The sequence below is a fragment of the Cornus florida genome, unplaced genomic scaffold (assembly GCF_030987335.1).
Source record: "Cornus florida cultivar Cherokee Brave unplaced genomic scaffold, ASM3098733v1 CherokeeBrave_3.0.0_Hap2_Chr11, whole genome shotgun sequence".
Taxonomy (NCBI): Eukaryota; Viridiplantae; Streptophyta; class Magnoliopsida; order Cornales; family Cornaceae; genus Cornus; species Cornus florida.
The window spans coordinates 62,944,068-62,971,987 of record NW_026775581.1 but is presented as its reverse complement, the minus strand read 5'-3'; the positions used below and the strand labels follow the sequence as shown (position 1 = coordinate 62,971,987).

Here is a 27,920-nt window from a genome sequence, read left to right as displayed (position 1 = left end):
TAAAATGCAATCAAAACAAAAGTCAACAAAGGGCACAGATCGATCAAGCTGAGATCGATCAAGAAAATGATTCGATCGATCGGAGAGGTAAAAACCTGCAGACAAGTTCGAACGATGCACAGAGAGACCTTTTTCATGGATCTAAAAAATTTTCTAAGTGTGGAGTGAAGATCGATCCAAGGATAATTTCAATCGATCTTGGAGTACTCAGATTGATCGAAAGAAATTTTCGAACGATACACAGAGAGCTGATTTATGCAGGAAATTTCAGGTTGATGGAACAGAGTAATGATTGGATGCAGGAATGGGTGTTCGATCGATCGAACCTCATTTGAGATTGATTGAACAGGGACAAAATGCCTATTTTCAGAATGAAAGTGCATGCATACTCAATCAAAATCCTAGCCATGTGTATGAATTCCAAAACATATCTAGACGACGCAAGAAATGAAAGGTAAAATAGAAATGAGGGAGGAATAGGGTTGTAAACCCTACGAAACATTCACTAGTCTTTAACGTTTCTAGCAAGACATTGGGCTCTTTTAGCCCGAATCAAATATCTTGTTATGCATCCCCTCCTTAATGGGGTGATAAGTACTTTGAATTCCACCTAACGAACGGTTCCCTAAAGAACTTGTTGGATTAGGTTCAAAGGAGATTGTTGGTCCTTTGTCAGTGTGATCTTTGGGCTTCCATGCTCTCTCAAAGCAAGTTTTTGAAACATCATTTTTTAGTTTCAAGGTCGAAGATGAACTTTTTGAAATTTTGGTTTCAAGCAAGGACTCCATTCTTTCACATTCACTGTCTAGACATTTTTCTACAACATTTACTTCTTCATGCTTCTCAAATGAGTTTGGGTTGGATTGAAGATATTCAACTTCACTTTCATATGCCCAAATGAGATTTTCATTACCCCCGTTCTACAATTGATGTTGGCATTTGCGGTTGCCAAGAAAAGTTGGCCAAGGATAACGAGAATTTAGCTCTCGGGATTTGGAATCGGTTCCGTGTCAATGACAACGAAATCGACCAGGAAGAAGAATTTATCAATTTTAATCAAAACATCCTCAATGATACCCCTAGACTTTTTGATGGATCGGTCGGTAAGTTGTAAAACTACAGACGTCGGTTTCAAGTCTCCTAAGCCTAATTTGACATATACCGAGTATGGAAGAAGGTTAACACTTGCTCCTAAGTCTAAGAGAGCCCGATTGATAACATGGTCACCAATGATGTAAGAAGTAGTAGGTGAACTAGCCTTGAACTTTGGGAGGGTGTTATGTTGCAAAATAGAGCTCACTTGCTCGGTCAAGATCACTTTCCTAGGTGCTTGGCTCTTGTTCTTCCTCTTTTGGGTGCAAAGATCTTTCAAGAACTTGGCATAAGCCGAAATTTGCTTAATTGCATCCAAAAGTGGAAGATTAATCTTCACTTGCCTAAAATTTCAATGATTTCATTGGTCTTGGTCTTTTATTTATCAAGATAAATGGATCTTTTTTAGGCATCTGGAAATGGAGCTCTTGGTTCAAAAGTTTTTTCAAAAATTTTCTTTGAAGAATCTTTAGCACAAGAATTTTTAAATTCCTTTTTCCAAGCTTTGTTCAATTCATCTTTCAAATCAATTTTGGACTCACTTTTCAAATCACTTTCTAACACTTTCTCATTTGAATGATCATGCATATACAATGAAAAAGGAATAGGATGAGAAACGGGACGGGTGTCAACTTTTGGTTGCACCGGTTCACTCTCTTTATTAGGAATACCTACTTGGTTGTCAATAACCTTCCCACTTCTCAAGGTTGTCACTGCATTGACATGCTCAATTGTGGGACCTTCCGATGAGGAATGAGTCTCCACAACACATTGTTGCTTTGGTAGTGCATTCAACGGCATTTTCCCCTTCTCTCTAGCAATTAAGGTACTAGCTATTTACCCGACTTGGGTTTCTAGCTTAGTAACGGATTGAGAATGGGAATGAAGCAGTTGAGTGTTCGCCTTTAGAGTGCTTAGAGCGGTCAAAATTTTCTCTTCAAAAGCGGGACTCCTAGAATTTCCTTGAGAATATGATGGTTGATTAGGGAAATGAGAATTAGAGAATTGGTTTCCATGTGATTGAAATGATGATAATCTAAAACCTTGGAAACCTTGGCTTTGCATTGGAGGTGGAACATACTTTCCTTGAAAAACACCTTGGGGAGGGCTTGAGCTTTCCCCTTGGCTTTTCCAAGAAAAGTTCGGATGGTTCCTCCAACTTGAATTGTAATGAGTGCCATAGGGATTATTCCCTTGATTAACAAATGTAGCATTGACTTGCTCATAGGGCTCACTTTGCACATGTCCATGGGGACAATTGGAAATAGAATGCAAAACACTTGAACAAGTCATGCAAGATTCATTAGATGCACGATGATGAATATGAGTAGGGGAGGAAGATACTTGATTCGCCGAATTTTGATTGATAAAAAATTGATCAAACCTTTGCGATAAGGATTTCATCTCGGCGGCTATATTATTGGAGTTGTCAACTTGATATAAGTCGACATTCTTCCTTCCACCTAGATTTCTACCATTTTTAGAAGATAAGGACCTATGTATTGAATTCTCACTCATACTTTCATACAATTGCCACACATCATTTTCATGCTTATCAATATAAGAACCACTCATAGATGCATTAACCATACCCTTGTGATTATCTGGTAAACTTTCAAAGAAATATTGAACTAATTGCCACTTAGGTATGTCATGATGTGGGCACTTCCTAAGTAAGTCATTAAATCTTTCTCATGCCTCATGAAACATTTTCCCATCCCCATGAGAAAATTCTCTAATTGAAGTTCTCATGGCATTGGTCTTAGAAACCGGATAGTACTTTTCAAAAACTCTTATTGCATTTCCGCCCAAGAAGTTATCGAAAAAGGCCTAAGATTTCTAAACCAATATTTTGCCTTGTCTTTAAGGGTGAAAAGAAAAAGTTTAAGTCTTAAAACTTCTTCTGGCATGTCCATGTATTTCACGGTGGAACACACTTCAAGAAACTCATCCAAATGCTTATAAGGTTCTTCACTAGGAAGTCCATGATAGTTAGGAAGCATTTGAATGGTTTGTGGTTTAATTTCATAATGATGTGCTCTAAATGGAGGCAATTGAATGCAAGTAGGTGCATTTTATTCATTAGGCACATAATGGTCTCTTAATGCAATAGAGGGATTTATAACCAGTGGTGCTACTCGAACACCGTGGTTAACTTGAACCATGGGAGGTTGTGGAACAAATATTGGTTGAGGCATTCCCAATGGAATTTGGTCTTGTTGTTGTGGTGGAATAAATGGTCTAGACATGCCTAATGGTACTTGGATGTTTTCATGATGCACATTAGGGTGGAGGATGCCTTGTTGGTCTATATGACCAAGGTCCTCCACATGGTCGTCATTCAAATTCTCCATTGGTGAAACGGAGTGATGAGAACTACCTCTCCCCCTAGGATTACAAATAACCGATTCAAGATGAAAATTAAGAAGGACAAGAGTAGGATTTAATGACCTACGACCATGCGTGCACTAGCAAAGACAAATAACAAGCAAATAAGCAAGTAACGAACACTTCGCCCCCATAACAAATCAATCAACAAATCTTCACATACAATGATCCCATGCTTGAACAGCATGCAAGGAAAAGTAAATTGCCTCCACGCGGGCTCACGATTTATATAAGAAATGAAAAACAAGCCTTCACGCGGGTTTACGATTTAACTAGAGCTTGAGTTAGAAAGATCTCACAAAGGGTCCTTAATCAACTTCAATTCATTTTCAACTTCCAAGCTTTGCTATGCTTTGCAAATTTTTTTAGATTTTTAGTCCTTTTTGTGCTTAGCTTAGCTCCTTACTTTGAATTCTCCTTTGCTCAACTTCCTTCACTTAATTCACCTAGCTAAATAAGAACAAACACAATAAGTAACCAAAAATAAAAATAAAGTAAAGACACGATCAAAAGTGTACTATTTCCTAATTGTTTCCAAAACACGGCGTTGCCAATTCAATCTCTGGCAACGCCGCCAAAATTTAACGATGGCCATTCCTATACACCAAAATAATGTAGTGAATGTACGGTTCAAGAAAAACCTTTTAGGTCAAGTTTAAATTTATAAAAATCACTACTACTAACGTAGTAAGAGTGAGTAGGGATCGTCCCAAGGGATTAGAGGGCTACTAGTAATGGAAACAATGCTTAGGGTTAGTAGGTTGAGTGATCAAAGGTAGATTGTTTGGTTGATTAAACTACAATTAAGATTAAACAAGCTCAATATAAAACAAGTAATTAAAGGATAGAGAAAACAAGAGAGAGAGATCTTGGGACTTAAAGATCACCACTAAGCATCACCTTTCTATACACTTAATTTACAATTAATAGGGGGGAAAACATATGTTGCAACAATAGTGAGTGTGTGTGGTTGTTTCAATAAGTATGGATGACCAATTAAGTATATATTGTCCAAACAACACAATAAATGCGCAATATATCAAACTAAGCCATTAATCCTTCTTTAAGCTCACAATCCAAACACATTACATAATTAGAGAAATATACTACTTGCATTCATAAGTATGGAATATCAAACAACAAGCATGGATTGTCCTCCCATTTAACAACTAAGGTAACTACACTACATCTAAGCTAATGATATGAAAATTAAACTAATTAAACTAAGGGAGATGCACAATTCATCAAGAAATGAGTATGAACCATCAAATAAATCACAAGAGCATTCTATTAAGCACTATGTCTTGACAATCTCTAGATCTATAGCATCAACACATATAAACATGCATTAACAACACAAGAGATGGAGATAAACACATGAACATCTATTCTAGCATACATAGACATATGGATGATTGAAATGATCAATTAGAAGAATTAAACCACACAAATCATTGAATAAACAAGATCTATATATATAAAGATGTCAAAACATATATTACAACACAAATCCCCTCAAAAATACAAAAATTAAGGTAAAGAAAGAATGCTTAGGGTAACTATAGCCCCAAGAGGATGTCTAGCCACTCATGGATGGTGTCCTCCAAGCCTCAAGGGCTATCGCTATGGTAGAAATGCTCTTCTTCTTGAGTTAGATGGAAGACCTCCCAAGAATGTGTCTCTAGCCTCCTCTTCTCTTTTCTTCCTCTCTAAGAATAATAAAAAATTGTATCTATCAACTTCTAAAAGCATATGTGTAAAAGTGGCTCATAATTCTTATATAGGTAGCTCAAATGTCACACCCAATAGTCTAGGCTCGTACACAAGGGCTCATCCAATAATTGCACCATGAGACAACTTTTAATGAGCTGGAATCTATTTTTTTTCGGACTTGAGGAAGTTCAATCGATCGAACTGTGTTGAGATCGATCGAACATGGCTGAGATCTATCAAACTTTGGCTGGATCGATCCTCCCACGGTGGCGCCTTTTTGGATAAGGATAGATCTGAGATATTTTGGGGAAAGAGACAAAAGTGGTAGGTAGGGTGGTACAATAGGATAAGATGGAATCTTTTCGATCGATCTGAGAATTGTTGGATCGATCGAACTTTGTAGGATCTTTGAATAAGAATAAAAGAGCTTAGATCCATTTTGGAGAGTCTAGATCGATGAACTTTCAATCGATCGAAGTATTCTTGAGATCGATCGAACATGCTGATTTCCACACTTTGCTTTATTCTGTTTTGACTCTGCTCCTTTCTTCCATCCAGCTTGAGTTAGCTTCTTTGAAGCTCTTATTTGACTGAATTAGCTTATTTTGGGGATAAACACCTAAAAAGGACAATAACACGAAATTAGTCTAAAACGGGAAAGTAAGATAGATAAAGGTCCTAGAATACCTAAGCTTAAGGGGTTTAAATGCGTGCTTTTCAGCGCTCATCAGCCTACATCTAATTACAGAAACATAAAATAAAATCCTATGTACATAATCTGGAAGAATGATGATGACTGGTCTCTGCTCTGTACGATCACAATCTACATAGACCTGAAAAATAAATAGTGAGTCAGCCTACGAGTAAGTCCTTTCTACGACAACTCAAACAGAGACCTGAGAAAATACACACCTATAGCTAACTTATGCAATGCTAAGTAGTCTGTATATATATATATACACACACACACTAAAGGGACTCTACTGGACTATAGAATGACCTCAACCTGAATAGTAGACAACATGCAAAATGCACATAGTGTGGGCATGAGTACCTAGACCTACCAGGACACATAACTTCCACTATATCCATCTACACTTCCCCAATGCAATATACGCACCATAACCACTGATCCTAAAACTCAAGCTCATATCACGACACATATTTATACATATATAAAATTCATCCTATCCAAAGCATAAAATAAATATCCAGCAAGTCATCCAACTAATTCAGTGGCCTGATATGAAAATCAGTAGGACTTAACTTTTTAGTTAATCCATTCCTTTATAAATTTATGCCCCCAACCCATAATGGTGCATCAATCCATACAATCCAATAATTGATGTAACAGATATAACAATTAATCAATTAATCCAGAAATAAGCATAATAACATAATATTGTGTTATCAAATCATAGGAAAAAATTATAATTTATTTAAACTTCCTAAATCATGTATCTCACATTAACTGAATATTAAGCATGCTGATAATTTATTTTACAGCTAAGTAAGCATTCTCTAAATACATCTTATACTAAACATTTAATCTCAATTGATAAATAAATTAAAAGATTAAATTCATCAATTCTTTAAATAATTCAAATAACATGCATCATGGTGTCAAGCCTATTTAAAATTCATTTAAAATCATCCATAATTCCAATTTAATATTCGGGACCCTTCATAATCAATTTGGGGTCAATTTAAACACTTTTATGAAAATTCTCCAGATAAGGCTCGAGCCCAAGAACGAGCCATAACGCTGCGCAAGCGAGCTTTAACTCTGCGCGAGCCCTGTAACAGTAGGCTCGAGCACTGTTACATGAAACAACCTAAAAAGCCTAATTTTAAACCCCAATCCTTATTATTAAAGGTTCTAAAACATGCTACTAAGTCCCATTAATACATAAGCATGAAAATACATTATTATAACATGTAGAAATCGATAAAAACAATCAAATCTAAGCTATGAATTTATCAATTCATGCAACAAGAACAATCATGAATATAACTCATAAAAACTAAGTTCTAGATCAATTTAATCATGGATTCCAATTGTAATAATCCTTTAAACATCCCTAAAGTTACAATAGAGATATATATATATATTACAGATCTAAAAGAGAAGTGTAGAACAAAAAACTTACCTTAAACTTCCGGATCAAAAGTTAAACTCTTTCTTCCTTGTTCTTCTCCTCTAATGATTCTTCTTCATTCATTCTCTTCCTCTTTCTTTCTCTAGCTTTCTCTTTCTAGGTCTATTCTCTATGTATATATATAGATAAAACATATTACCTATTACTCTAAACCTAACATAAGTCTGACAACTCACAACCTAGGTAACTAATTAAATAAAATATTATTTTAATGAAGGTAATATAGATATATATACACACACCTCATTATATATATATATATATATATATATATAGTTGTATGTGTATATATATATTACATATCAGATGAGTTAAATGATTTTATTTTAGTTTTATATTTATTTCATTTTAAAGGATTTAGGTTATAACCCATGGACCAACTAAATGGGTCTTCGACTATTTGAGTGGGATTCTAAATGGATTGGATAGTGACCCATGGGGATTAGTATTTATAAATACTAATAATACATTCCATAGTAATACACGTATATATATATATACATATATACCCATTACTATATATATATAACCACTCCATCCATTAATAATAATAATAATTATTATTATTATACTAATAAAAATATCTATATACACACACACACTAATATATATATATATATATATAAAATAAATGCCCATGAGTCATAATCTTATCAATTTAGGCTCTTATCCAAGTAATTCATGTAACCCATTTGGTTGGTCCATTACTACTATCTAAATCCATTCATTTTGAAAAAAAAATAAAAATAATAGATAATTAAACATTTAACAAACACATAATTACAAACAAGTACACAATCAAGTCACATAGATCACATCACACAAATACACACAATAAAACACACAATACACATCAACAATTAATTAAATTACTTAAGCACATAATGCATAAACACATAGTCACGTAAGCACATAGCCACCAAATCAAATTAAAATGCAAATAAATAAATTAATTAGATCCCAATTATTACAAAGGTGGACCCACATGTCATACCAAATGTTCCAAAATGCCCTCCCAAATCTCCACTAATTGCGTACATGCCACAAAAGATCTCTCCCTCTCACACACACACACACACACACACATATACACATATAAATACATAGTTTAACATGCCAATACAAAATAATAATAAAAAAGAAAAACCGAAAAAATTCCCGAGCACGAAAATCTTGTCCCGACCTCGAAAACTCAAAAACGACTCCGTCAATCAGAAAATGGCGAAAATGATCAAAATACATTTCTAAGAGTCCCCAATTCATAAAAATGTCACAAATGATACCCGGGACCCACGTGGCACATAAAACGAGGTACGAAAACAAAATAGAAAATAATTAAAAATACAAAAAAATCTGAAATTTTTTTAGGACATTACAAAACCCTAGCACTCATTTCGTTTCATGTCTTAAGTCTTATGAAAAAGAGAGAGTCACAAGTAATGCTGGCAAAAATTCCTACCTTGGTGGGGCCCTGCCTCGTTTGAGGCGATTTTGGTGAACCGATTATGTAAATGGAGACGGAGATGGAGGCTGCTTTGAAAAACCTAATGGATTTTGGGGTGGTCATGGGGGTGAAAAAATTAAATGAGGATGGGAAATGAGATCCCCGCCCCAAACCGCCCATTGTCATCCCTAGTTATAAGGGTAGAGAAGAAATATTTTATTCCTTTGATGACATCATGGTTAATATAAGCAATTATGTTTATTAAAATTGAGTGCCAAATGGAACTCTTTGGAACTTTTGTAATGGATCTTAAAATTGTTAATAGTCCCAACCCTGACAAATAGGTATAAAATACTTAAAAATATCAGTTGGGAAATTGCCCTACTGGATCTCAAGTAGGTCCGTGCCTAAATGCTGAAATGAGGGATTGCATGTAGGCATGGACCCATTAAGGGCTCAGTGGGCTCTCACCGACATTTTTTTATTTACAAAATTATGTATAATTTTTTAAACTTTCTTACCTTTTTTTTTTGTTAAAATCTTTAAAATGGATTTACTCAATTTATAATGATACTACACTATATATTATTATTGTTGATGACCGCCCCTTTTATACAATTCTTGGGTCTGTTACCGGTTACATCATGTAATCGTTGGTGAATTATGAAATGTTTTAATAAACACAATAGCAACATAGTTGTCAATATATATATATATATATACCCTATAAAAGTATATTCTATTCCATTTTTTATATACACTTTTTGTATTATTGTACACGGCGACGTTTTGACTTTAAAAAAAAGATACCCTTTCATTTTATTTTTAAAATTCCAAAAAAAACAAAACAGTTCCCCTTTCTGTTCGCCTTCTTTTTTTAAAAAAGATATCAAACAGTTTTAACCCTTTAGTTGAAGACATTGTCACTTAGTTTTATTTAAAAAATTATAAAAAAATTAAACAGCTTCCCTTAAGTTCCTCTTCTTTAAAAAAAATAATAATAATAAAATAAAAATCAAATAGTTTATAAAAACATAGAAACAAACGAACACGTCTTCCTTTTTCACGTCTACACGGCGGTTGGTGTACGAAGAACATTATATAATCCGCTGGGATCTTGTCTCTCTCATCCTCTATCATTCCATCTCTTCTTTCAACATTTTCTTTTGTCATCTAACTCAACTTCAAAGCGTATCCAAGAAAGTCAATATTTGATTTATGCAGAGAACTTTAGGCTTATTTTGACTTAAGGTATGTTGTAATATATATTTCGTTTTACTTATATTTTTGTTTTTGAGAATACAGAAAAAGTTTTTCCTATTCTATGTGTTCTCAATATGCTTATTGTTTAATATATTTATAGATATAAATATATGCTATAATATCTGACGAGCCTGACACATAGTATGAATTAGTAGTTATATATATATTATGTATACAAAATCAACTTCAATGGTGACATTATGACATGGATCTTTCTTAGAATCAAACTTTGATTCCTATTTGAGTTCACGCTTGAGCATAAATTGCTTTATATTTTAGTAGTTATCTATATTTTTGTTTTTGGTTTGTTTATCTACTTGATTTGGATTGTTGCAGTGTATATGATTGTTTACTTTATTGAATATATATTTTATTGTACTTATAAAACATAATTGATTGATTGTTTCTTTTAATACGTTACTGTTGTGTTTAGAATAACTAAGTAATAGTTCTATTTGCATAAATTGTTTCCAGTTTGATTAATTATTTAGTTGGTCATTTTAAATTAGAAAAAGATTGTGCTTTGATTTATTTTTCGAAGATATCTCATTCTGAAAATTAAACAGTATTTTCAATATTATTCTTAAATAGAAAATTCATACCATGGTTTTTCTCTTTTTTTTCTCCCCTTTTAATTGTTATTCACTCTATCCCAATTACTTCAAACTATTCTTTTTAAATTGAAAAAATAAAATTCCAGTAGGATTCATACAATGATTATTTTTTTTTCCTTTATTATTGTTAGTAATTGAAATTCCTATCATTTGAAGCTTTCCATAATTGATTCACTCCATTCCAATTATTCTAAAATGTTCTTTTTAAATATATAAATAATACGTTTCAATAGAACTCAGACATGGATTTTTTTTTTCCCTTCTTTAATGATTAATCGATTTTTTAAAGTCATATCTTATAAGATAATTAACATTTCATTTAATAATATTAGGTAATCATGTATTCATTAAAAGTCATGTCTTTTAAAATAACTAATACAACTTTTTTATCTGAATTATATCGGCTTAGATGAAAACCAGTCATTTTATTTAGGAAAACGTGTCAAACTATAATTATACAACTTTCAGTATGAATCACGTTCAAGTAAAAATATTGAAAACGTCAACGCAATATTTAAAAACTAAAAATCTATTTTACCTTCTAATTTTTAACCATCCAAGCCCAACTAAAGCCCATCCTTACTTTAAACCCTTTTAAGGAAATATTATATATATATATCACTTTAAAACACAAAGACGTTGGATTGGAGACAAATTTCCTTTTTCCTCAAAAAAAAAAAAAAAATTGTTCTTTTAAAGGTTAATTCCTTGTTCATATCTAATCCTTGAGTTAGATTATACAATTTTAAACAATTTTAAATTGTCAGAAGAGGTCAGTACCAACGAAAAAAATAATTAAAACAATTGATTTAATTAAAAATCATTTTAATAAAATAACCATTTTCCCTTTTTGATGAAAAATGACCAATTTTAAATTAGTTCATTCTTTCTCTCTAAACCTTTAACTTTCTCTCTTTATCTTTTCTTAAAAGCATTTATATCTTCTTCCATAATCTAAAAAAAATCTAACACCATGCACTTGGAATGGTTATTATAATAATAAAAGGTCAAAAACGTATGAAAAGTCAACGTTAGTTATTCATTTTATTGATTTATTATTACTATATATATTTGTTTTCACTTTTCTTTATATATAAATAACTTTAAAATAACCTAAATATTAATCATGTTAGTGGATATTAGCCTATTGAGTGTTACTATAATACTATCATAATGCATCATGCTTTTATTTCTTTTTTTTTTTCTTTTTTTTTTTTTGTCACTCTTTTACAAAATTAGCCATTTATTAAAATTTATAAAAAGTATCATACCTCATTTCGATTAACTTTGGCCTTTTTTTCCTAGAATTTTCATCATCATCTTAAATTACTTTATGCTTACTTATAATGTGGAATAATTCAATGACACACGAAAGTTTTGTCAATCTCATTATATGCATGAAACTTAAATCTATATATATATATTTTTTATAATGCTAACCTAATTATGTTTATATCCTTGATGAGAACACTGCTAATTTCAAATAAAAGGGGATAAAAATTACAAGTGAGTGAAAAATTTATACTTTATAATTTGGTTTTTTTTATCTCGTAGTTAATAAAAATCTTCTATTATGTTGACTTATGTGTACTTTTTTTGTGCATTAAATAATAAAGTATTTATTATGGTCTAGACTAGTTTATTATTTCTTATTGTTAAAACCATTTTCTTATTTTATTTCAATGAATATATAAAATACAGAAAAATTTGTAAGTAGAAAAATATCATCATCTTTGTAAGATAGACTGTTTAATTAGACACAGATTTTATATGAAACACCAACTTAATTTACTTTATATTTTCTATTACTTGATTATTAGATGTAACAAGATTATGTTTACAAGGTGAACTATTCAATTAGACACATAGATTGCATATGAAAACAACATCTTTACTTACTTCGTATTTTCTATTATTAGGTGGAACAATTCAATGAGACACGAAAATAGATGCAATAAATTGAATGCATATTATAGAAATAGTTATGAAAATTTGTCACCTGACCAAAGAGACAACCATATTCGGAAGGTAAGAAATTCAATAAAGAAATGAAATCGAGTGGCAATTGACATGGTATGTATAAGGATGACAAACTTCGTGATCATAATTTTAAGTCAATATTAAATAACAAATGTATAATTGTTTGCAATACTTTTAATCCACTTATTTATTTATTTATATTTATTAGCTTTTAATTACGTACGAATTTCTAGTATATATATATATATATATATTTGTTTGTTGTTGTTGTCCGTCACCCAGGATAAGAGTCATGGTCAAAAAGAAAATCTCACTAGTCCTAAGAGAGCCCACTTTAATCTTTTCATTACTGAGAAAGCCCAAGGTAGGGCCTCATGGTTTGTGGGTTTCTTGGGGACTAGAGAGAGGGTGTCGTCCACTACTGGGGCATTTTTGGGGCGCCATTGGAACAACATATTACCTTGTAGCCATCACTTCCATTTCGATCTGCTTTAAACTACCACTTTGATAGTCAGTCACTTACACTAGTAGTCGGAGCTCATTCCCGCGATCGCTTTTGTGGGCCCTACCAGTGACATCGCGGGCCATTAACACCGCCGGAGGTACCTCTCTCTTGTTTTCAGTGGGTTTTATTCCTTCAAAGAAAAAATGTTTGTCTTTGTGTACCTCAGCTCAGCAACTTCAGTGCAAGCGATTGTTATTGTTTATATTGTTTTTATTATTATTAATTTTTTTTTTTTTAGTTGGATGTTTATTGTGTTTGGGTTTTTTAGAACCTGCTTGGTTCAGGGTAATTTTTATTTTTCAGAACTGAAAATGGAAACTTAACAAATTTTATTTGGTTGACATTTTCTGAGAACTGATTTTTGAAAACTCCCCTAAGAAAACTAGAAAAGGGGTATTTTCGAAAATAGTTTTCCGTTTCTGAGAAGTATGTTTTGAAACCTGGACCAAGCATGTCCTTGGTACCATTGTGTGCTTTTTTTGGTGTTATGGAGCAACCATGTGGGTAAGTAAGTAGGAGAATTTTTAAGAGTTGGGTGATGTATGATACACTAATTCAGCACTTAAAACAGAACATGGTGCTCCTTTTGGTAGCATGCAAATTTTGACATTGGAACTGGAATTGGAGAAAAACTAATTCAACTTAAATTAGAACTTCAATACCAATCCTAAGACACTGATTTCATGCATCCAAACGAAATGTAAGTGATTTTGCAAACAATTGCAGTTGATAATGCAATTCAAGTGTTAATTGAAAAATTAAAATCAGATACACTTAAAGTAGTCAAAGTTGTAAGTGAATGGAACTTCACTGATAGCTGAATATGCTATGTGTTTAAAGATTTTATTGAACTTGACAAATTTTAGCTAAACATGCTGTGTGCTTAAACTTTTTATCGAACTTGACAAATTTTTGCTGAATATACTGTGTTTAATGGTTTTCTTGAATTCAGTGCTTAAAATTCAACATTTAGAGTTTAGTTCTTAAATTTTTCAATATTTCATTTTTCGTCTTCTCAAGCAAGACCTTAATGAACTAAAAATTTCACATATAGTGTGGCCATGGAGGATTGGTCATAGATGAAACCTCTTTCCCTTCTTGCTACTTTTTGATAAATAAGTGCATGGCCGCCAGGAAATTGCCAAGTGACTTGAATTAGTTATTCAGTTTCTTTCAAGATATTCTTTGAACATCTTACATTGGATTTAGTGGACTTGCTTTTGTCTGTGAGTCCAATGCTAATCTAAACAGGTTACTGATTTTGTTGGACTAAATAAGGTGATAAGTTGTTGGGTTTTACAGTATACCAAGGACTCCCAAGAATATTGTTGGACTTGTTGCATACTTCATGGCATTCTCAGAACCTGCAAGTGCAGAAAGGAACGCAACACAAGCTAATACTTGTACGAGGAAGCCACGGATTCTACTTGCTGCTAGTGGAAGTGTAGCTGCTATAAAGTTTGGGAACCTCTGCCGTTGTTTTTCTGAATGGGCAGAAGTAAAAGCAGTCGCCACTAGGGCTTCTTTGCCTTTCATCGAAAAAGCATCACTTCCACAAGATGTAATGCTTTATACTGATGAAGATGAGTGGTCAACTTGGACGAAGATAGGTGATGGCGTGCTTCACATTGAGCTCCGCAGGTGGGCTGATATCATGGTTATTGCTCCATTGTCTGCAAACACACTTGGCAAGGTAATAATGTGCACCAATCTTGTAAACTATTTTTGAGGGGAGTGGGGAATCTGGGGAATGGTGAGGTTTGTTAGATATCAAATTTTCAAGTCATTGAACTGGAGTTTCAGCATGTACTAACTAAAGTTATAATATGTACATTATAGCCCCCTTCCATAATTGACCAAACTCAACATGTTATGTTTCTTAGTTTTTCTCGTCAACTGAATGAACTTGCAAGGTCACTACTGCCAGCTTTTCAAACCTTGGTTTATATGGCCACAATTTTTTTTTTTTTTGTTCAGACTATCCCTATACACTTTTATCACTTTTTAAAAAGCAAATACTCTTGTATATTGTTCCTGTATCTATTTTGTGTTTTTTGGACGATCAACTATTTAGAACCTGGTTTATACAGCCACAAAAAAAGTTTTATCGTGGCTATTGCTGTTTCCTTTGTCACTTTTTAAGAAAGAAAATACAGCTTGATATTTATTCAATTGACTATTTTGCATTTTTGTTGTTGATTACTGTGGATTACTTTACCTATAAAAAAGCATGCTATATTTGACATAGGAGCCATCAATAATTATTGACTCAAAAGTGACAACGTGATTTGTGATATACTAGGACTAGGTTACTAGCCTTAATAATCAATATTTGTTAAACCATACGTCCATAATATTGGTACAATATGATACATTTTTGTGCCTGGCCTGTTGCATGTACCTGAGTTATATGGTAGGCAAACTAATTATTTGATTGGAGCATGGACAGTTGTGCTGTTGTTTGATTTTGAAGTTGACTTGAGTGAACTAACAATTACTTGAATGAGTTCTAGCATCATACGTGGGTGAGTTTGTATGTGCGTCATTGAGAGTGTGTTCGAATCATGTATCATGTGTTAAGACTATTTCTACAGGCTTCGTCACTTTTAAAAAAGAAAAACTCAGTTTATGCTGTTCATCTGGCTACTCTGCCTTTCTTGTTTGTAGCCAATCAACATTTTCAAACCTTGGTTTGTATAGCCACAAAAAAAGTTTTATGATTTTTATCTTGGCTATAGCTGTGTCCTTTGTCGCTTTTTAAGAAACAAATTACAGCTTAATATATATTAATTTGGCTATTTTGCATTTTTATTGTCAGACTATTGTGGATTATTTACCTATAAAAAAGAATTAATAATTCTTCTCAAAATCAAAACAAGATTTGTATGCTACTTGGACTAGTTTACTTTCCTTAATTAGTTAAACCACGCGTCTATGATATTAGTACAATATGATACATTTTTGTGCCTTCCCTGTTGGATATCCCTGTGTTATAGTATGCAAACTAATTATTTGATTAAATCATGGACAACCACGTCGTTGTTCAATTTCGAAGTTACTTGAATGAACTAACAGTTACTTGAATGAGTTCTAGCATGAATTTGTATTTGTATCTGAAACTATGATCTTTGAGCGGAATGGTTACACACAAGTCATGTAGCTGACTGCGATGAGTTGGTACTTGGGGCAAGGTTTTGTTGAGTCAAGTACAACAAGCACGCATTCACATAAACCTTACATATAATGAGACATATTGAGAATTTTATTCTGCTGAGAATGATTTGTCTTGGCCTTCATGATGTTCTCCTCTGCAGATATATTTTTTGTCTTCATCTAATTTTTTTTTTTTTTTTTTTTTTTTTTAATTACTTTTTTTTCTTCTCTTTTTGTATTCTATGACAGATTGCTGGGGGATTGTGTGACAACCTGCTGACTAGCGTTGTGCGAGCATGGGATTACAGTAAGCCACTCTTTGTGGCACCAGCCATGAACACATTCATGTGGAACAATCCCTTCACAGAACGGCATCTTGTGTTAATTGACGAGCTCGGAATTTCGCTTATCCCACCCGTGACGAAAATGCTAGCTTGTAGGGATTACGGAAATGGTGCAATGGCTGAACCTTCCCTCATCTTCTCAACGGTAAGACTCTTTTTAGAGTCAAAGGCTCAATCAAGTGCTGGTAGTGTTCAGTAATTCGTGACTAAAATCTTTCATTTCCAGAAATGATGGAAGAGTGATTCAATTTATATGTACAGAATGTTAAGACTTCTTGTAATTTTCACATGTAGGGTGTGAGAGTTTGTTCGAATCATGTGTTATTAATTGTGTTTTGCTCAAATCATGTGTTGTTTATTAGATAAGTGTGTTCGGATTCATCGAGTTGGAGGTCAGGTTGGACTTGAGCTCAAGCTCGGGTTGAGCTCGCTGACAACTGCTCAATCCGTCTGAGTTTGCATCCCAACTATGATCTCCATTAGAAAATTGTTATGGATTCCATGGAACCCTTGTGGAATTAGGGTTTGGATTCAGAAGCAATCCAAAAGGAAAGGGCTTCCCGCCTGAGTTTGCATTCCAACCACGATCTCCATTAGAAAAATGGGTATGGATTCTATGGAACTCTTGTGGAGTTGAGGTTTGGATTCGGAAGCAATCCAAAAGTAAAGGGCTTCCGGCCCGAGTTTGCATCCCAACCGTGATCTCCATTAGAAAAATGGGTATGGATTCCATGGAACCCTTGTGGAATTAGGGTTTTGATTCAGAAGCAATCCATGGAACCCTTGTGGAATTAGGGCTTGGATTCAGAAGCAATCCAAAAGGAAAGGGCTTCCCGCCTGAGTTTGCATCCCAACCACGATCTCCATTAGAAAAATGGGTATGAATTCTATGGAACCCCTTGTGGAATTAGGGTTTGGAGTCGGAAGCAATCCAAAAGGAAAGGGCTTCTCTGTGTTAAATCTGAACCTACAATTTGATGAATACCATTCAATGGATCTTTGTCTTGTTAAATAAAAAATAAAAAAAATTCAATGGATCTTTCACTTCTTTCACTGTAATCTTTAAAATCAAGCTCTTATTATCGTTTGCCTTCACATTTCTTCCTTTAAATTTACCATTAGAATCAGGTTTACAAAATTCGATGATTTGACCACTGTTTGATTGTCAAAAAGTCCAAATTTTCTTTAATTGATCAATTAATATCAACTGTCCCCTATGAAGAGTAACTTAGACCAAATTGCCTAATAATTCCAAACCCACTTGACAAATTGGTCAACCAAATGGAATGACAATTATTTTAAATAAAATAAGTGACTTATATAATCAAATATAATTATCACAAATAAAAATCTCAATGAAATAATTATCATATAAGGTTTGATTGTGCCCATTTATTGAAAATTTAATAACGTTAAATATTTGTTCCACTTTTCGTTCCTTATTCCATGAGATCAGAAGCTTCACCCATCCTTATGCAATCTCAACAGATGACATAACCACACACATGAAATAATTCCATACCGCAAATTAAAAAATTGTTTTTCTTTATTTATATGTTAAACTATTAGTTCTTCTACACTGAGATACACATTATTCTGCACAAAGATCTTGTGGAAGAAAAATGTTCAATTAAAAGGGCAAAAAAAAAAAAACTCACCGAGACTATCCACATGTATTAACAGATTTCTCATCCTGTACATCAATTCTTCTCTGCTACCAATCACATTAGATACTCGTAATACACTAAGAAAAGAGCATCTGGAACATCTTTGGGCAGCCTGTTCATGTAGAGGTAGAAGCGCAGCATTTCTTCCTTGGAAACGGTTTCTGCATCAGCTACATCCCCACCGTGTGTGAGAACCCACAAGTCCCCTGAATTAACTCTTTTAAGGCTACCCCGGCAAAATGGGCACGATTCTGACCTCGTGTTCCTGTAAAAAGAGAGAAGTGTTACGGAAAGGAACTTCATATTTTGTTTCTTTGGTAAAGAAATCATACTTGCACACACGTTAGGGACTCCAACTTTCAACCTTCCATTTGGAAGGAGGAGGCGATCCCACTAGGGTGGGGATGGCAATGGGGCAGGGCCCTTCCCATCCCCATTCCCCCACTCCTCCCCGCCCTAAACTTTTTAGTAAACCACCCCCGCACCTGTTTAAGCAATTCCAACTCATTTTCCCCCCTAATTTTCTCATTCAAAAATTCAAAACTCAAATTTAGGAATATAAACCAAAAAACCTTTCTCCAAAATTTACACCGTCGTACTAAATTAATCAAATAAACATTAACATTCTTCGAAGAAGGGGGGGTAATTTTGCATATAACATAAGGTATAAGGGTAAAATAGTATTTTCGCATTATAAACCATTCTACACGGGACGGGTGCCCAATGGGAAAGGGCCAATTTGCCCCCTAACACTTGCATTAAGCCCTTTGTAAAGGACCTTCTATTCTACCACATATTACCAATGAACCACATTAAACAAATTAAAATAGAAAGGGGGTCATATATACCAGTCATGGTAGCAATTGATGCACATTGCATGACAGCAGTTTGGCAGAACCATTTTGGTGCAGGGCTCTAAGCAGATCCCACATTCATCTTCTCTCTCCAAATCAACGTCCGGATGCTTTCTCTTTTTCTCTAGTCCTTTCGTGACTATCGAGTCCAGGCCGTGACATTTGTCCTTATCAATATCCAGCTCTGATGGGTTGCTTTGGAGACGTTGAAGAGATGGAAATATCACGGCTGCAATATTTTTCCTTTTAGAATATACAAATTAAAAGTAACTGTAAAAACCAGATTAAAAACACAAAATGAAACCATTCCCTTTGGTGTTCCTTGCACTAAAAGTGCAAAAAGTACTAAAATGACATGATGAATGCAATGAATCAAACTAAATTAAACATTCTCTACAAAGCAAAATATACTAACTTCAAATGCTATGTGAAACACATTTAGTGGTTCCATGTCTTTGTAATGCCAAATAGGCCACTTAAACAAATCAAATTAACCGAAAAAGAACTGAAGATCGTTGGCATACCGTAGAACTCTCTAATGGTTGCTTTCCTTCTATATGAAGAGAGAAGTGGCTTACCATCTGGGCACACCTAAAGGATATAAGAGATTAACCATGGACCAACGATATGATCACCAACTCCCCAAAGAAAAACAAAATAAAAAAGAAAAAGATTTTGCCCGAAAAAATGCATGAGTAAGCAAGTAGGGAACAACCTTGTATACAACTATGTGGAAGAGATTCAAATAACTCGGAAACAGACATGTGCATGAGCAGTCCATCCATTGGAGAAATAGCAAAAAAATGGGTGCAAAGGGGTTGTAGACCAATTTCATTTGAAGACAAGCACTGCCCTTTACACTTGGAATAGAAGAAGCCCTGCAACCATAAATCAACTAAGAATAAGATAATCACTTCCATTAGCCAGTGACATTAATTAGCAGCCTCCATCGGACCATAAATAATCAAGTGTTCATAATATGGAATTACTAGGCGAATCAACGTTTAAAAAGTTTAAAAGAAAGAAAAAGAAAGTAAGAACTAAACAAACAAAATTGAGAATTTTTTTTTTATTTATTTTTTTGAGTGGTTTTGAATTTGGTAATAAGCTCATTAAATTCCACATAAATGATAAGGTTTCCTGTATGCAAACTCATCAAACCCATACCACTGGGCCATTAGCACAGGGGTTCGAGGCCTACAGTGGGCGAGTATTTACCTAACCAAAAAAAAAAAAAAAAAAAAAAAAAAAAACCATCATTTCATAATGATGTGCAGTTTTTAACATTCAACATCTAAAATAAATTTTATTAAAATTCAGTAAAGCCAAACTTCTTGAATTTCAATTTCCTTGGCTGAATGAAAGTTTTTTATTACCTGTCTCTCTCATTCTCTTTTATTTTTGGTCTGAATTATCAGAGATTAAAGCCATCAAATATAATTACGCTGGAATAACAAACTGTTATAACTAAATTAGCAAGCACAGATTGCCTGATATATATATATATATATATATATATATTATTTTGTATAAACGCATCAAAACCACAACTCAAACAATTGACCATTTCCAACATAAAAAATCTCAAATTGGAAATGCCCTCTTCGTGAAATTACAGAATACTTGAAAAAAAAAAAAGAATATTTATATATATATGCATATATATGTGTGTGTGTGTGTGTGTTATTTATATTACCCATCAAAAGCACAACTCAAACAAAATAGCCAACATCAAAAATCTCAAATTGGGAATGCACCCTTGCTGAAATTACAGAATACTTTAAAAATGAAGATAATGAAAATGTACCCATTAAAAAATCAGTAAAGTAGAAAACAGGGGATAACCTAAAACCCCAAGAAAATTCATACATTGTTGTAAATTTTCATAGAACCCACAAACAAAACAGTCTTAAAATTCTGGAATTTTTTTAAAAAAAATCAATAGAGAAACCAATTTAGGGGAAGAGAGAAAGAGAGAGCTCACAGCAAATTGGCATGCTGTATATCAGCCTCAAGGAGTTTGAGTTTATCCTCGTAAGAGGATCTACCAGCAAGTCGATGATAATCCATCATCTCTTTCTCTCCAATGTCACAAATCAAAGGCTGATCAGAAGCATTATTTCAGCAATGAATGGTCATATATATATATATATATGTTGATTTATGGAGTGTTGAACAAGGAGGCAAAGAAAGGTCTTCGTTATCTAGAAGCTGTGGGCTATGGAATGGGTTGATTATGGAGACCTGTCAAGAAACGGAAACAAGAGAGAGAGAGAGAGAGAGAGAGAGAGAGTAGGGAGAGAGAGTGTTTGTTGGTCTTTATTCGTTTGAAATTTGATTTTTTTTTTTGTAGATGTGAAACTGCCCTTAGACTGATTTTGTTATTTTAGTTGAGCAAACAGCAAGAGAGTTGTTAGTTTTGGTCAGATTATGATAAAAAAGAGAGAAACCCTATCCCAACTCACCCAATAATTTTGCTTGGCCAGTCTTAATTGACAACTGGGAACTACTACAACCATCAGAAAATAGAAAAAGATAATTTTACCCTCGTGCATTTAATTTAAAAGGAAAATAATATTTATCATTAACTTTTTTTAACACAATTTTACCCTCATGCATTTAATTTAAATCGAAAATAATGCTTATCTTGAATTTTTTTAATTCAATATTACCCTCATGCATTTAGTTTAAAAGGAAAATAATACTTATCATTGATTTTTTAAATTCAATTTTACCCTCGTGCATTTAATTTAAAAGGAAAATAATGCTTATCATTAAATTTTCTTTTCATCATTATACACATTTAATGTAGCTGCTAGGTTTACTTTGTTGTTTTTTTAAGTTTTCAATAATAATTTAACAAAAATAGAAAACAATTTTCAATTTTTGAGCATGAAAATTCATTTGGTGTGAAAAACTACAAAACAGTTCTGAAGAACAAAAGTTCCGAAAGACTGTTACAGAGTTAGTTTTCTATTAAATATGATTATTTTTGAGATGATAACTACCTCTGTAGTTCAATCAAATGGTATAATATTGTTCGTTTTGGGTCTGAATTTGCACGGTTTTGTTTTTGAGTTTTATTCCAAAAGGGCTCATACCATCTTTCCCTTACCCAGACGACGTGGGATTGTGTACCTGTAAGCCTCTTGCACCCGCCCATAGGGTCGCCACAATCACCCCTTTTGGGCCCAACATCCTCGTTGGCCACACTTTCGGCTGGGTCAGGCTCTGATACTATTTGTAATACTCATTCCATCATATGGTATGATACTGTTCACTCTGGGCCTGAACCCGCATGGTTTTGCTCTTGGGTTTTACCCCAAAAGGCATCATACCAATTGGAGTGACACACCTGTTAGAAATTGTGAATGAAAATTGTTTGATTAGTCATCAATAGATGCCTTTGATTGAACATGTGCAATTACTGGTTGGTTATGGGATGAAAAGATGTAACTCAAAACCAACAGACATAACAATTTGTGTGAACCATTCCAACCAATTGGAATGGATGTGTCTATTGGTGAACAGACACCATGTGAACCATTGCAACATATTGGAGTGGATGTGTTCAGTGTGAAGAGACACATATAAATGGTTATGTCCAATGATGAAGAGACACATATAAATAGTTGTGTCTAATGATGAAGAGACACACCCAATCCGAAAAAGCACATTGCTTAAAAAACTACTTTTTACTTTTTTCCAAAGGGTTGCACCCACCCAAAAAGGCACATTGTTGCCTATAAATACCCCCCTTGAAGCATTTGCAAATCATTCATTTCATTTTCTTCTATCTCCCTCTTTAGACTTGAACCCAACCCAAGTAGTTCAAACCATATGTTAAGTGGTCCAAGCCACTTAGACCGTAATCCAATTTCATCGAGCCATATTAAGATTGGTCTGAAACATTTGGTTCGGATTGCACCCAATTCAGCATTTATATAGTATAGATATATTTTTGAGTTAGAGAGAATATTACAAGGAGGAGGTTCGTCGTATCTACGAGTTTGTAATGCTGCTATTGGTGGATGTAAACCGTTGTATCTTGGGAGATAGACGCCACTGAGTCCGTTAGCACTATAGCGGAGCGAATCTGTCTTAAGGACATAGTATCCAATACTAGCCTCGGTCCAGGTTCTTTATTTATTATTATTATTTTATTACTTTAATTTGCATGTTTAATTTAGTTGAATATTTAATTAATTATTTTTAGCATATTACAAATATTTTATGGCATATTAGTATAGGGTTAGTTATATCTTAAATATCACTTGAAACATATATTTACTAACAATCTTAAGACAGATTCATTCATTACGTAGATTTTTATTATATGCTTCTATTTAAGATAAAAATAAGTAGAGATTATACTAATAATTGAGATATAATAAAATAATGTTATATACATTATTATATGATAATATGCTAAATATTGATGTGTTCAATATTATATAAAATTGAAGCATATTATATAAGTAGAATATTGAATTATTTATATAATTCAATATTGGTTGAATTATTTTAATTTTGTAATATAATGTACTATATTATATTATCTTAAATTTGTATCAACAAGAGATCGAAAAGAGTACTTCGTGAGTTTTATCAATGATTGCATAAGATACTGTTTTGTATATTTGCTACGAAGTAAATATAAAATCTTAGAAATGTTTTAAACACTACAAAAATGAGGTTGAAAATCAACTTAGCAAAAAGATCAAAACACTTTTACTAATATTTGTTCAGAACATGATATCATTCATGAAGATATGATAAATGCTATATTGATAAATTCTGATTTAACTCAAAATTTGTGGGGGGAAGTTTGCTTTTCGCAAATTATATTCTCAATAAAATACCTCAAAAGAAAACTAATGTGACACCATATGAATTTTGAAAAAGTTGAAAACTTTCCTATAAATTCTTAAAAGTGTGGGGATGTCTATCTAAGATTGTAGTTCCTACTCCTAAGAAAGTTAAAGAGGGACCTATAATGTGACGGCCTTCCAGGTGAGTGTATCGTGGATGGGTGCAAGAGGTACTGACAAGCTACCACACTGGACAAGCTACAAGTGCACAGTCCCACATCGCTTAGGTAAGGGAAATGTGAAGTGATTTTATGTGGTGGTGTTATCTCTAATTGGTATATGGCATTTTCGGGATAAAACCCAAGAACAAAATAGTGTGGACTCGAACTCAAAGCAGACAATATCATACCATGTGGTGGAGTGGATCGTTACATAAAACCTTTGATAGGTTATGCTCATAATAGTAGTGCATATCATTTTCTTGTACATAAATCATAAAATGAAAATAAGGATGAGCTTAGAAGTAGCAAGAGGGTTAGAACGTCTAAATTTTTTGGTCATGATTTTCTAGCATGTTTATTAGAGAATGATCCACAAAGCTTTAAGGAAGCAAAGTCTTCTCTTGAATATTATTATTTCTTGGATTACTTATGTGATATAATTAATCATGTGAGATAATATTAAACTATATTATTTATGTTAGTTCAATATTATTTATATAAGTGCTTACTTTTATTTGAGATTATAATATTGAGTTATGTAGTTGAATTACTTAGTGTACATAGTAATTTAATTTGACAATGTAGTTTATTTATTGTGTGATATTATTAATTTTGTATGAGTTCATGACTGGTTTGTGTATTTAATACAACAGATAAAAATTGACTAGTGTAGCTATGTCAATTCTCCCGATAATCAAGGGAAAAAAATCTATACTAGTGTCTAAGACATATATAGCTGTGAATGGACTAAATAAGAAAAGATTTTCCGATAACTTTAAAAAGTTTAATGGAAAATGTTATGGATACACTAAGTTAGTACACTTAGACAAGCTGAATCAAGCTAATTAGCTATAATTTACAATTTAGTTAAAAACTAAAATATTATTGAGTTGCAAACTAGTTAGCTTAGTTATAAGCTACAATGATTAATGAGGTGCACTAAACCTAAGAGGAAGAGAAAAATCTATTAGTCAGTTCTACCTCTCAACTTGATAGTAAAAAACACGAGGGTGATGAGTAGCTATTTTTGCTATAAGGTATTTGAGCTATACATCATATCTGCTCGTGTAGGAGGTACTACTTGTAAAACAAATTACTTTACTGCCAAGGTAGACTACTTAGATAAGTATGTACTAAAGCTATGAGTTACTAGAATTGATAGCTAAACAAACTTAACTTCAAGTTAGCGATAATAGTTGAGAAGTGGATGTTCATCATAACCTAGTAGTGAGATATAAGAAGAGTGTATTTAATCTAAGCTAGTAATGATAGCTAATAACTCATTTTTAACTAGTAATGATAGCTGAGAAGTGAGTTTTCACTCTGTGGTGATTGTATCCAAAGCTTAAATAATTAGAGAATTATTTGCTTAAATTATTGAGTTATGTGATGTGTGTGATACATGAAAGGTTATGACATGTTAATATGACTGACTTAACATGAATAACTTAATTCATAAATACAAGAGATGTAGAAACAAATATTAATTAGAGCCCATTGTATTTAATATCTCTAGCATTAATTCACAGTAACGTCTGTAACATATTATAAGAATAAGCTAGAGATAAATTGAATACCTATGCACTAGAGACTATTATCATGCTTGTTGAGAAGCGAATATAGAACCTTAGAAAGGTAGATGGGGTAAAATATTTAATATATGGTATTTCAGGAGTTGGAAAATCATAAGAAATATATCATATATAAATAATTTTAGGATTATCCCAAAGTTGTGGGGGGATATTATCCATAGATGAAATTTGATACGAGTTACCTCATCATATAAGAAATACTTATAAATGTGGAGATTCTTAATCTTAAGAGATTTTGGATAAAACAAAAAATCATTTGTAGTATTATAACAATAGTACATATTATTTCCTACGAGGAAAATATTACAGAACAACTAGAAGGGTTCTTTTTCCAGTTGAAATGCTGAGTTATTTGTTCTAGTTGAAAAGTCAAGTGTGCAAGTTTATAAGTCCTTGAGTGGATTAAAGCTACTACCGAGACAATGACATAAATGTAATGCATAAGTTATTATATGCCTTAAAAAAAAAAAATAATGATATACTAATTAGTATATTTGATATGAAATATTTAACATCTGATAACATAGTATATTCTCAATAAAGTGAGATTGAGATAATACTAGTTATGATAACAAAAGCCTAACTAACTTTTGTAGATGTAAATCTCAAATATAAATACTAGTCAAAGTATATCATTAGTTGAGATTGCAAGACATCTTAATATCTGTTTTTAAATTACACATTTTCAATCCATGATAGGATCACTGAAAAGCAATAAATTGGGTAGTTGAGATACACCCTAAGTCCAATATTGCATAGATCGAGATATCTAACTAAATTGGAGGTATAACAGTGATGCAATTTGGACGAGAGATATTAAAGACTTCAAATCTAGTAGTAGATATGTCTTTAATATTAAAGGTGTAGTTGTATGTTCTTTTAAAGAATCAAAATTAGAAACTTTGAATAACTCAAACAGAAAAGTTAATAGACTTAACTTAGACGACATTTCAAAATGAGTCTACACATGTGCCAATAATAAGCAATTTTAGGGCACAAAGTATACATTTGCTCTCAACTGGAGAAATCTCTACAGAGTGTAATATTTCTAAACACAACCTTGTGGCCACATATAAAATTGAGGGTTGTATTAGAGAGCAATTGTACAGATCATCAAGGGGAATGGGATTAAAAGCCGAAAGCTAACGAGTCACCTTAATGAAAACCCAACCTAGTTGACTGGAGATCCCAAGATCTGGGTTCAAAGGGACAACAGAAATTCTGAGTGACTCACCAAAAGCACTGGGAAGATGTAAATCTTCTACCCATTTCTATGATGAGACAGTGCTACCTACAACGAAGATTAGGATAAGCTACGATTTTAATGACTCTTATACCTTGAAAATTCTAGTGGGGTATGGTAGGATACTCTTAATAAGAAATCACCTATATGAGTGTGAAGTGAGGCCGTGTAATACCCCTAATTTTCAAAAGGATAAAATGGGAATTTAAATTTTAGATTTTGATTTTGATTTCATTTGTATTTAATTATATGACTTAGTTGTTTAAATTAATTGTTTTAATTGGTGAAATTATTTTATGTGTATTTGCTTAATTGCTTAATTATAATTTATGTGTTTAATTTAATTGTTGAATTGAAATTGTTTTAATTTAAATTATCTGATTAGTTTGTGGTTTTACTGTAATTGTTTTATTTGTGAGTTAATTTAATTATTTGATTAATTTATGGTTTAAATGGATTATTTGTTTTATTTGGTTTTATATATAGTGTAAATTTAGGGTTTTCTTTTGTGAGTTTTAGCCGTCACATGTTATGATTAGAATTAGGGTTAGGATTTTATAGACGGCTATATATATTTATGTTCTTTTACGTCTGTTAGGAAAAAAACCCTATTCACAAAATAGTTTCTTTTAGAGGAAAACAGAGAGAGTCTCGGAATATAATCTGTGAGGCTAAAGGAGGAAGACTGGAGGAAGAATAGATGGGCTGCTTCTGGATGGAACCAAGAAGTAATAGAGGAAGGGAACTGTGAGCAGAGCAGAAGGGAAACAGACTTAGAGAATTCTGAAACTTAAATTTAGAGACGACGCTTAAGGTTTCACACCGAAATCTAAAGGCAAGTTTTAGTTTATTCCTCTCCTGTAAACTTGTATTCTGT

The 27,920-nt window shown here is 32.9% G+C and overlaps 2 protein-coding genes across 2 annotated transcripts; one reads left to right on the top strand and one right to left on the bottom strand.

Annotated features, from left to right (window-relative positions):
* Positions 1-12,992: 12,992 nt before the first annotated feature.
* Positions 12,993-17,054, top strand: LOC132286494 (probable phosphopantothenoylcysteine decarboxylase). The gene is made up of 3 exons (XM_059788842.1): positions 12,993-13,255; positions 14,461-14,851; positions 16,561-17,054. Exons 2-3 carry the CDS (start codon positions 14,507-14,509, stop codon positions 16,852-16,854), a joined length of 639 nt encoding a protein of 212 aa, XP_059644825.1. The 5' UTR covers positions 12,993-13,255; positions 14,461-14,506; the 3' UTR covers positions 16,855-17,054.
* Positions 17,055-18,183: 1,129 nt separating this feature from the next.
* LOC132284575 (E3 ubiquitin-protein ligase AIRP2-like) lies at positions 18,184-21,585 on the bottom strand. Its single transcript, XM_059786684.1, has 5 exons — positions 21,161-21,585; positions 19,892-20,054; positions 19,701-19,767; positions 19,171-19,405; positions 18,184-18,587 (listed from the first exon to the last, which is right to left on the bottom strand). The coding sequence occupies exons 1-5, from the start codon at positions 21,247-21,249 to the stop codon at positions 18,377-18,379; spliced, it is 765 nt and encodes a 254-aa protein (XP_059642667.1). The 5' UTR covers positions 21,250-21,585; the 3' UTR covers positions 18,184-18,376.
* Between the last annotated feature and the right edge of the window lie 6,335 nt (positions 21,586-27,920).